Genomic DNA, 12,243 nt, shown 5'->3' with positions numbered 1-12,243 from the left:
ATTTTGAAGTCTTCATTTGGTGGAATGGCACTTCTCTACTCTATGAACTGCATAAAAAACTGAATGCCTATGTGGGAGAACACAAGTCAGTTAACATGCAGTCTACCTCAAAATAGTTAATTTTTTTTACAAGAGGACTTTTAGCAGTGGTCTGAATTCTGTTGTAGCCACACTGAACAGTCCCCTTGTCCCTGACTCCAATTACTTAGTGCTGAAAGCTGGAATTTTCCTGCCAGAGTGGCAGGAGCTGAAATAGTGTTAAAAGAATTAATCTGATTAAAAGAATTTACCATCTTTGTAGCACATACACTCTTCCACAGCTCTGGTAAATTTAGCAAACTCCTCATAGTTAACTATCTGCTATAGCTCTCCTTTAAAGTCTCACTTGGGATTTCCCAGTAAGATCAGCTGTGGGGTGAGGGGGTGGGGAGGAGAAAATAGTCCTATACCTATGCTTCTGGTTCAGTCTTTGTCCACGTAGCCATTTGTACCACAAAATCTGTTGTCATTCACAGGTGCTTTAGAAAGATCCCTTATCCTGCAAAAGACAAGTTTTGCCACAGCAAGTGGCAGTGTGCTACTGCTGATAAACAAGCTGATCATTCTCCTGTTGACAACACAAACCCTGCTTGGAGTGGGTAGAAGTAGTTTTGGCAAAACTGCTGTTGGTATTTACATTACCATGTGTTTATCAACATGGGCATGTAGCTAAAAGTTGTGTAGTGTAGACAAAGCCTGAGTAAGGACCATACTTAAGGGGAAGAAAACTCTTACACTGTAAGTTGTATGGTAACCAAAAGTTGCCTTTGAATCTCCACTGCACAAAATCCACTAACTTCTCCATCTTTGTGGTTGTCTAGAAATAATAAAGGTGGCCAGTCCAGATGCTTAATTTGAGCATGAAATAGGTTGCCATATTAATTCAAGAACTCTTTCTGAATTTAAGTGGGGGCTTTGGAATGTCCAATTAATCAAAAACAAATATCCAATAGCCTGCGCCCCTCCAATTAATTTGTCTAATGATACATAAAATTAACTATGGTTTAAATTTCTGCAATGTGATGCGGGGGAAAAAAGGTGCAACAACTTTAGCGCATAGTCTTGTTTTGTGTAGTACTGTCTTTATCCATTTTATGTAAAACTTAGTGTGCCATCAGTCACATTTTGATGAAGCAGGTCTTTGCCTACGAAAGCTTATGATCCAATATCTGCCAGTATAGAAGAAGTGGCAAAATCGATCTCTCTGGGCTTGGCTGTTGACCGCTGTATTCCACACTGTTGTGTGCCGTTAGGGACATTGGCGCAAGCTTGAAGAGCCCTGGACTACACTAGATAAGGAAGTCGATTCTGATATGACAATTCTAGCTATGCTAATGGCATAACTAGAATTGTGTATTTGAAATAGACTTTATACCCTAGTGTAGATCTAGCCTTAGCGCCCTCAAACAATGCTTCAGTTTCTGATTGAGATTTGATTGGCAGATGTTTTGACTCTTGGGTGCCTATAAAGGAAGATAGTGTTTGTGCTTTTATCTTGTATCTCTGTAAAAGCTCTGCAGCTTATTTGGCATTTCTAGAACGCATTTGTCTGTCTCATAGTAAACAATACCTGCTTCATGTCAAATAAAATCAGAATGGAGGGAGGCCCAGGAAGAATGACAGTAGCATATTTGTTATCCCATCAGTTTTACTCTTTCCAAAGAAACCTGCTGTTATGTAGGGCTACAATATGAAATATATTCCCAGAATGTACTTCTGGGTGTTACCTAGATTTTAGGTGGTTTCAATTTAAGTCATTTACTCAAATTTAGCCTCTGGCTTGCTATTAGTTATTTAAGAAGCTGATTAGTATATGTGAAATACTGAACACCTTCAAAATATTGTATTTAAATATAAATATAAAGGTAAATCAGGCGACCATTTTCCAATATTCCTTAGATTAATCCATTTTTACAAATTGTGTGCAGTGGTGGTATTGCTGTGTTGTTCCCAAGGCATCAGAACAAGGTCAGTGAGGTGTAGTATCTTATTGGATCACCTTCTACTGGTGAGAGAGACAAGTTTTGAAGCTTACGCAGTGCTCTTCTTCAGGTCTGGAAACTTATCCAGAGTATCACAGCTAACTATAAGATCAAACAGATTGTTTACCATATGTGGTTAACACGTATTTCAATCTGTTCCATCTTATATTTAGCTGTGACGCTCTTTGAATAAGTTTCCCAGATCTGAGGAAGAGTTCTGTGCAGCCTGTCTCCTTCATCAACAGAAGTTGGACTGGTAGAGTCTCATTTACCATGTCACAAATTCGGGGTGTGTGTGTGGTGGTTTTGTTTTAAACCTATTGAATAAAAACAGAACTTGATGATTTGGTGCCGCCTTTAATTTGCTGTGTCTTTCTGTTTGGCCTTTCCCAACATTGCAAAATGTTTCTGAACAGCAAACAGTCTCTGGCTTCTTTACATTTGACTTGCATCTCTGAATATGCTTGAGTAAAAATAGCTCTGTTCCAGTTTTGTGTAACTGTAATATCCCTTCCTGATGCTACATGGTTTAAAATGAATCAGTCTGACTCATTAATCATTTTCTTTTTGGTACTATAAATTTACATGTATATTTACAAAGACAGTGGGATGTATCCCTACACTTACAAGCAGACATTCTGAGCTAAGATATGGGTTGACAGCTCATTGAAGGTTGAGCATAGAAAAATTATTGCTGAGACAAAGGTAGAACATAAGAACATAAGAATGGCCATACTGGGTCAGACCAAAGGTCCATCCAGCCCAGCATCCCATCTGCCGACGGTGGCCAATGCCAGGTGCCCCAGAGAAGGAGAACAGAAGACAATGATCAAGTGATTTATCTCCTGCCATCCATCTCCTGCCCTTGTTCTGAAGGCTAGGGCACCATACTTTATCCCTGGCTAATAGCCATTTATGGACCTAACCTGCAAAAATTTATCAAGCTCTTTTTTAAACCCTAATAGAGTCCTGGCCTTCACAGCCTCCTCGGGCAAGGAGTTCCACAGGTTGACTGTGCGCTGTGTGAAGAAAAATTTCCTTTTATTAGTTTTGAACCTACTATCCATCAATTTCATTTGGTGTCCCCTAGTTCTTGTATTATGGGAAAAGGTAAATAATTTTTCTATATTCACTTTCTCCACACCATTCATGATTTTATATACCTCTATCATATCGCCCCTCAATCGCCTCTTTTCCAAACTGAAGAGTCCCAGTCTCTCTAGCCTCTCCCCATATGGGACCCTTTCCAAGCCCCTAATCATCTTAGTCGCCCTTTTCTGAACCTTTTCTAATGCCAATATATCTTTTTTGAGGTGAGGAGACCACATCTGCACGCAGTACTCGAGATGTGGGCGTACCATAGTTTTATATAGGGGAAGTATGATCTCTTTTGTCTTATTATCGATCCCTTTTTTAATAATTCCTAACATCCTATTTGCCTTACTAACTGCCGCTGCACACTGCGTGGATGTCTTCAGAGAACTATCCACTATAACTCCAAGATCCCTTTCCTGATCTGTCGTAGCTAAATTTGACCCATCATGTAGTACGTGTAATTTGGGTTATTTTTTTCCAACATGCATTACCTTACACTTACCCACATTAAATTTCATTTGCCATTTTGCTGCCCAATCACTCAGTTTGCTGAGATCTTTTTGTAGTTCTTCACAATCCCTTTTGGTTTTGACTGTCCTGAACAACTTGGTGTCATCTGCAAACTTTGCCACCTCACTGCTTACCTCATTTTCTAGATCATTGATGAACAAGTTGAACAGGATCGGTTCCAGGACTGACCCCTGGGGAACACCACTAGTTACCCTCCTCCATTGTGAAAATTTACCATTTATTCCCACCCTTTGTTTTCTGTCTTTTAACCAATTCCCCATCCATGAAAGGATCTTTCCTCCTATCCCATGACCACCTAATTTACATAAAAGCCTTTGGTGTGGGACCGTGTCAAAGGCTTTCTGGAAATCTAGGTATATTATGTCCACTGGGTGCCCCTTGTCCGCATGTTTATTAACCCCTTCAAAGAATTCTAGAAGTGAGTTTGGAAGTGAGTGTTCGAAGCCCAAAGGAGTCTAATATATAAGATTCCATCATTGTTTGGAGAAGTGCAAGAAATGAGGGTTGGAGAAAATGAGCAAAGTTGGTGTGTGAGGGTGGGTCTGTAATGTTCTTCAAAGACGGGAGCCCTAAAAGAGGTTTATTTCTGGGCAGTGGTAGGAATAGCAAAAATGAAGGTAGATAAGGGATGATCAGGACATGGCATCTACAACAATGAGCTTACTGTTGGTATCTCTGTTGCTCCCTAAGGAAATGTTCTCCATTTAAAATGTGTATTTATACTGTTTCATAAATCTCAGATCCAAATGTAGCTGAAGATCAGTAATCCTGAAGGTTAACTAAATCTTTATAAGCATTATTGGTCAGTATACATATTTACATTGAAATACAGGGAAACGGAAAATATATTTTAAAAAAAAAAATCTGCTCTGTTCATGCATGTAAAAATCTTTCAGCTAGATCTTCCAGAGGGACCTATTTGGGAAACGTAATAGCTATTATGTAAAATAGTCTGCAGATCTTTCCTGTTTTATGAACCAAGATTCTACATTTGTCCTTCCGATTGTATAAACTTGCTTTTCTACTCACCTGTCGTTAATTTTGCCTTCATTATTTCCTTTTAAATGAGAAAAAGGAATCTGATAGAACACAATGGCTGTAGGAATGGGGGAAAAATAAATACTAAAGCAAAATAATTGAGATGCGAGTTCTGTCTTTATGGCTGTAACTGTCTGCGATCAGTATAACTGCAGTAGGAGTTATACTTTGTGAATTGATACCTGTAATCTGTGAGGTAAGGGGGGGGGGAATGTAAGAAATTCGGAGGCACCAACATCTCTGGCTTTGTGGAAGTTTGACTTAGAAGTCGGTGGTGGTGGTGGTGGTGGTGGTCGTTGTTGTTGTTTTGTAAGGAATTTAGTGCATATAAATCTGACTTTCTCTTCCCCTCCAACCTTACAGAAAAGCAGACATGACACACTGAAGGCCTTTGAATATAAACTTCGGCAGTAAGATGGAAGCATAAATCTTGAGACTTAGAACAGAACCAGAAATGGCTCACGACTACTGAAACAGGACGTAGAAGAGCCTCTGACACTTCGCAGTGTGAGCAGTGGAAAAGGGGCAACTACCATGGTAACACTAATAACAGAAAAGCTGCAGAACCAAAGCTTGGATGATTTGACATGTAAAACATATAACATTCATTTGGTAAGGACCTGCCAAACTACTCTGTGAACTTGTTGAAGTAGCAGATAGCAAAGAGATGGAGTTCATAAAAGGCAAATCATAAATTTAACGCAAGAATGAAGAATTAAGTTTAAATTTATAGATTTATGCTGGGACTACAGTTGCAGTTGAGTGTTTAAGTGTATGTGGGGGTGAGGGGACTAAAACTTACACGTTCAGGTGCTCATGGTTATGCTTAGATAGTAATATTTGAACTTCAATCATGTAAAAGTAACGGTACATTTTCTTTCAGCCAAAATCAGTGTGTTCATAAAGTGCAAAGTTTTTCTACTGTGGTGGTTGATATTACTTTGTCAGACAGGTGTTTTATGAGCACTAACAAATGTGCTCCCAGTTTGTTGGAGTCACAGTGATTACCATGTTGCAAATGTTTACTAGTGATTACTGTTATGTATCACTGGAGGGGTCTTAAGTGCTCTAGCCAGAACTGGACACAATACTTCAGCTGAGGCCTAATTGGTCTGGAGTAGAGCAGAATTAGTGACTTGCTTACAGTACTTCTATTAATACTGTGGTGGGCAACTGGTTGGCCCATTTGGGGTTCTGTGTATGGCCCAGAAGACACAGGATTCTGTGGGTTTTCTTTTGCATGGATTGTCCTGTTCCCCCCCTCCCCACCCAAGACCAGTATCACAGAAGTGACAAGCACTTAAAAGAAGATCAGGTTAAGTTAGGTTGCACATATTGTAAAAGCCATTTGCTCCCTTTGCTTCCAGTCAATGTACAGCTAAGGTTCCAAAGGCACAACCTGCAATTTCTAGATATGCAAGCACAGTTAGCCTCCTTGGATAGGGTAGTGTTGCTATCTTGGTTAAAACAGTCTTGCGGCCCATGTCCTATCCTACGTTGCCCCTCACTGTGTTAATACATCCAAGCATGACACATGCTTTTTTGCAACTGACTTATACTTAGCTTGTGATCTGTTATGACTCCTGCGTTGCTTTCTGTGGTAGTACTTCCTTGGTAATCCATATTTTCACTTTTGTATGCATACAGCTAATCATTACTAAATGGAATAGTTGTGGTTGTCCATATTGCATTTCATTCTGTTTACCTCGGACCATTTCCCCATTTTGTCCAGATCATGGAGTTGTTATTCTGTCCTCCAAACTCTTGCAGCCCCTTCATCTTGCTATTATCTGCAAAGCTGCTAATTGTACACTCTATGCCATTATCTAAATCATTGATGGAACTACTGAAAAGACCAACTTCTAGAAATGATCCTTGCTGAACCCCACTTCACAGGTCTGCATTTATGAGCTTACAGCTATACTGATACAGCTGTGCACCTATAAGAGTGCCTATGTAGCCATGTTATGCTGATAGGTAGAGTTCTCTTGTCAACATATTAATATCAGCTTAGTGAGCAGCAATAGCTGTGTTGATGGGAAAGCGTCTCCTGCTGATTTAACATTCTGCACATGAACGCTTATGCCAGCAAATCTTATGTTGCCCAGGGAGGTGTTTTTCTACATTCCTGAGTGACAAGTTTTGCGAACATAAATGCTAGTATAGACATGGCCTAAATTTATTCCTGCTTCAGTCAACCGTATTGATTGGGGGATTTTCTAGTCAAATTCTTAGGGTTTAGTTTCACCAGTCTGTTTCAGGAGTTGAATTGTGTTTTACTGGTATTTGAGGTGATTCGTATAGAAGCATGGGGACAGAACAAGACAAGGTAGATAAAACTTGTTTGAAAATGTAAACCCATGTTAGCATACTTAAGTGTTAGCTACTTAAAACCATCTACAGTTGTAGATTTATTCTGTAATTCACACGAGTCCTCTCACTTGTTCCGTGTTATCTTTTACAGTTCTCCTCCGGGTTTATTTGCAAATCTGAGCTGTGATAACATGTAGGAAGCAAACATCTTTAGATTCAGCACTCAGTTCGTCACACGTGGGGAGAACTTATTTTGAACAGCATTTCTTTTGTCAATTAAAACCTCTGATATTTGGCACTTGGACGCTGCAATCTAAGTTTCCAACTTGGACGATCTATTCCGATTAGGAGAGATGTGACCTTGCAGAGTCAATGACCTCCATGTCCTTGTGAGTGATTAACCATGAAGAGGGAGAAGACGGTAGGAAAGGTGTCTCTGAAATTCTTTCTGTAGCTGGTGATGGCATTTTAGGGTAGAGTTATTTTGTTTCCCTGGTTAAATTTGAAATTATCTGACTGTTAGGGCCTAAACATGGTATGGTTTATTATTAAATTATAACGTGGATTAGATAAATGGTCTGTAAGGTAGTTAGAAAGCTGGCTAGATTGTTGGGCTCAACAGGTAGTGATCAGTGGCTTGATGTCTGGTTGGTGGTCTGTTTTAAGCATAGTGGCCCAAGGAGTGGTTGAAGGGCCAGCTTCATTTAACATCTTTATTAATGACCTGGATGAAGGGATGGATTGCGCCCTCAGCAAGTTTGCAGATGACCGTATGCTAGGGGGAGAGGTAGATTCATTAGAGGGTAGAGAGAGGGTTCCAGAGGGATCTAGACAAACTGGGGGATTGCACCAAGTTCAACAAGGACAAGTGCAGAGTCCCTCACTTGGAACAGAAAAGTCCCAAGCACTGTTTCAGTCTGCGACTAATGTGCTAAGCAGCAGTTTGGCATAAAAGGGCGTGCGGATTACAGCAGATAAAAAGCTGGATATGAGTCAATAGTGTGCCAAGAAGGCTAATGGCATATTAGGGTACAGCCAGCTTAAAGTCCTGGCTGGGATAATTTAGTGGGTGGTCCTGCTTTGGGCAGGGAGCTGGACTTGATGACCTCCTGTGGTGTCTTTCAGCCTTATGATTCTATTATTTAAATTATGGCTGTCAGTGATTATAATGAGACTTTAAAAAGTTAATTTCAGCTTTAATTGCATTGTTGAACACATCAGAACACTTATTTAAATATTTTTTAAATGTTTCTATATTTTTAAATATATTGACTTCAGTTTTAACATACAATATGAAGGGTGTAGTGGTCACTTTATATTTTGCTATAAATATACAGAGTGTACTATATAAATATAGTATACAGAGTCTGCCTCCCTTTGTGGTGGAAGGGCAGAGGCAACTGGTGCCTGTGTGGAGGTGTCCCTGGGAGGTCCTGTGTTGGGCAACAGAGGCAGCCAGCGAGCTCCTGGCTTGGTAAGGCAGCCAGTCTGGTCACCCCAGTGTGCTGGCAGTGGAGGGATCCTGTGGGGAGTGCAGGGCAACTGGCACTGAGTGCGTGGGCTGGGTGAGACTTACCTGTGGGTGTTCCATGAGCATGGGCTGAGGGTGCTGGAAGAAGAGAGCATATGCCTTTCATTTAAAACTTTATGTATCCAGCATATTTCAGAATCTTCACTTAGCTAAAAAAAATTGCTGCTTTTGTGCATTTTAATCAGTTCCATCTAAAAGAGTTTGACACAAAACACAAGTAAAAAAAGTAATAGGTGGCGAAGCTCCCTCTACAATCCTAATACAGGCTGAACCTCTGTGGTCTGGCACCCTTGGGACCTGACCATTGCTGAATGAGCGAATTTGCCCAACCACAGGAGGTCCGTACTCTCTAGTGGCATTATCAAAAAAACTTATGCTTCCTGGGCTCTTAGAAGATGTTTAGGTGTAAACTACAGCTAAATATAACACAAAACTGAGAGACAGAACTGGTGGCTGTGAGCAAACTTTATGGGATCATGTGAGACTTGGCCACACCCACGATAAATGGTCTTTCAACTAACTAAAATCCTGCTGGATTACAAATCTTGCTGGACAAGAGTGCCAGATTAGAGTGGTTCAACCTGTATTTCATGCATCATTTTCAAACATTGTATAAAAAGGGTAAAAGTTAAGCATCTGAATAAATGCAAGTCAAGCTACTTGGTTGCATAAATAAATTCATACAGGTATGGTTTATTCTCCTGGTTACCAAAACCCCCGTCAAATTTAGTGTAAAATTTTAATAAGTGGCTCTAACTAAACATGTGTTAATGGTTACCAACGAATAAGAATCTTCTTTTAGACAAATTCCCCAAAAATACAAACATAAAACAGTTAAAATAGGTTTAGGTGAAGGTTTTCAGTTTGCCAGTTTAAATCCATAATTGAAAATCTGTAATTTGAATCACTGATGACATTCTACCATGTTCCTGCTGCTGGAATTCCTCTTTTAGCCACTGTCCATCCTGGCCGAGGTCTTAAATTACAAATGGGTAGGGCCTTTTTTTCCTGTGAAGTAGACTAGAACTATTTTTAATTTAATGTTGTTGACACAAACATAACTCAAGCTGTGTCAAAGAGAAAAATTTAAATTCTTCTATGATGATGGTAGCTATGATTGTTTAGACAGGGCCTCTGACCATATTCTAGTGCATAGAATGATCACTCCAATGACATTTGTGTCAAATGTTTTCCAGTTTGATTATGTCATAGTTGCTAAAGATCTAATAGACCAATTAAAATTGCATGGTTTATGGTGGATTAGAACATGCTGGTGATCAAATAACTGCACTGCAGATGTTTGAAAAATAAAATGTATTATTACTGGATTGCTTTTCGAATCATTTGGGCATTCAGTTAATGATGGTCCACACAAGAAATTTGGGTTAAATTCTGTGATTTGCTATTTTTTTTTTTTTTTTTTTTTTTTTTTGACCCTTACATTGTCCAAATTTGAGGCCTTTGTCCAACAGATTCAGGTTTTTTAGGTTGCTTAATAAGTCTTTTGACTGTTGAAAGAGTTACTTACATCTTAGTCCTTTTACCTTTTTGTGATTGTATAGAAGTACAGTTTTCTAAAATTTAAGTATTCGTGGTCGCATATCTTGTTTGAATTTCCATAGCATTGTGTATCCCAGTATAGTTTTGTTTTATGCCCTAAAATACATATATTGTAATCATAAAAATGGATGGAACATTCCACTGATTGGTCATTTTTCAAGAGGTGGTTTGTAATGCAGGTTTTCTCATCTGGAGAAATTGAGACCTTAATTTTGTCTAGTTTTTCAATCTTTCCCACTGCAAGCCAGAAAAATAATATCTCCAGTTCAGAGCAGAAGGTGTGGTATAATTCTAGCTGATGGAAATTTATGAAACGTGTTTGTTTTTTAATTGCATAATAGGGTATAAATTTGTGTGTGAATGTGCATTCCACCATATCTCACCTATCATTGGGTTTTCCAAAATTAGTTTGGTAATTTTCTGTAGCATGCCATTGTCACGTGATAGTGAATAGATTTGAAATATCTGTTTAATCCAAATTTGGAGGGGAGACCTTTTAAATAACCTACTCAAACTCTTTAAATTTGTCACATTGTCACTCTGTACTCATTTGTGCCTCAAAACAGTAATTGTGACTTCCTTTCTCAAATGACTAGATAGAACAAAAGAGTTCCTCTTAGTTTTTCACAAATTAAATTGTATTAATTTAATATCTCTAGATTATGTAACTGGGAAAATTCAGTTTTACAAAAAAGGTGAATGATATGCTCCTTGCTAGTCTCAGGGCTAATGGGTTGAAACCTAAATTAGTCCTGAGATCCTTAAAAAAATCTTGCTGTTCCTTGTGGGGGAGAAAAGTATCAGTGCGTCTGCAGAAAGAGGCTAGCAATACAGCAAAGAAGTGCATAAGACATGCAGGTGGTTTTTGTGCAATAGGTAACTTCTTTTAAGAAAGGAAAACTGTCCCTTTCGTTGCTCAGTATCTTAGTTGTGAATTTGAAGTTCAAGGTTTTAAAGCTGTCATTTGCACTTTGGTGCGAAACAGCAAAAATGTTCCATTACCCAAGGATGTTTACTTAAAACTGAACTTGTATCTGGAAGGAAGTCTCTGAACAATGCTATCTTTTTTGGCTTATTACTGAAAACAAGGTCCAAAAAAAGCTTTTAAATGCATGTTTTAAAAGAAAGTCTTTCCTTCCCATCCCCAGAAAAACTCCGCCACAGTCTGAGTTCTAATAAAATGATTGATTTGTCTTGAAGTTGTTAGGATGATGGATATCAAGCTACGCTATACAGGAGACAAATCTAGTCACTTTTCCATCTAAAAATGTTTGATAACTGGGAGAAATATGTTTAACATACAAATTTTCCTTACTAGACTGTGTTTTTCTAAGTCCTTCCATAGCCTGTAGACACAGTAGCCATGCTTAAATGCCACAGTAACATTATTGGCTGAGTAATATTTGCAACCTTTTGCATGGAAAAAACTGTAGGTATCTTTTTTTTTTTCAGCTGTTGCATTTTATTGTCAAAAAATCTGCTGTTTAATGGGCAAAATCCATAAGAGATGTGCTAAAAGATCAATAAAACAAAGAAAAATTTACTCTTAAAAGGACAACAAACACTCTTCTCCTATAAATGCTCCAATAGATTTATCCAGTGTTACATATTGAGTCCGAATTTCTTTTACATAAAAGATTGGAATGGCTTTAGTAAAGCTTTTCACTTGTGTTGAATTTGCAGTATTATAAGACCATGAAAATTCAGGTAATAGCTATTAAATTTCAATTTCCTGATGTTTTGATAGAAGAAATTTTAGGTGTGGATTGAAAGCTCCATATTTTTCTTTTTTGGCAAGTTAGGGATAGGTTCACTCAGGCTTTGAATTACTTTGATTCATATTGCATCATAGGAAGTACTTGAAATATTTTGGATTCTTCCAGAACAACACCATAGTCAACATTTTTTAATTATCAGCAACTGATTGAAAATTGTAGGGTTTTTTCCTTCAGACTCTAAACAAGACATATGTTAGTCCATTGATATATAATAAAACTAAAACATTAAATCTTTGCTCAGGCTTGTGCTTTCTGCCTTTCACCAGGTATAGTTGTATAGAATTGAAATTTTTTTTCTTGATTTAATTTCAGTACTCATCTGAGAAGCTCAACAAAAGTGGCAGCTTGTTCCCTTTTGAAATCAGTGGTAAGTTCT

General features: G+C 38.5%; 1 protein-coding gene across 3 annotated transcripts in view; it reads left to right on the top strand.

Moving 5' to 3' along the window:
• Positions 1–12,243, top strand: part of FAM53A (family with sequence similarity 53 member A) — a 97,098-nt gene that overhangs the window by 31,705 nt on the left and 53,150 nt on the right. For all 3 annotated transcript variants that reach the window (XM_074991696.1, XM_074991697.1, XM_074991698.1), the window contains 2 exons: positions 5,049–5,297; positions 12,180–12,234. In XM_074991696.1, the coding sequence (XP_074847797.1) occupies positions 5,220–5,297; positions 12,180–12,234 (133 nt within the window). In that variant the 5' untranslated portion in view covers positions 5,049–5,219. The remainder of the gene's footprint in view (positions 1–5,048; positions 5,298–12,179; positions 12,235–12,243) is intronic.

The sequence above is a fragment of the Carettochelys insculpta genome, chromosome 4 (genome assembly GCF_033958435.1).
Source record: "Carettochelys insculpta isolate YL-2023 chromosome 4, ASM3395843v1, whole genome shotgun sequence".
NCBI classification, from domain to species: Eukaryota; Metazoa; Chordata; order Testudines; family Carettochelyidae; genus Carettochelys; species Carettochelys insculpta.
This window is presented reverse-complemented; position numbering and strand designations above follow the sequence as displayed.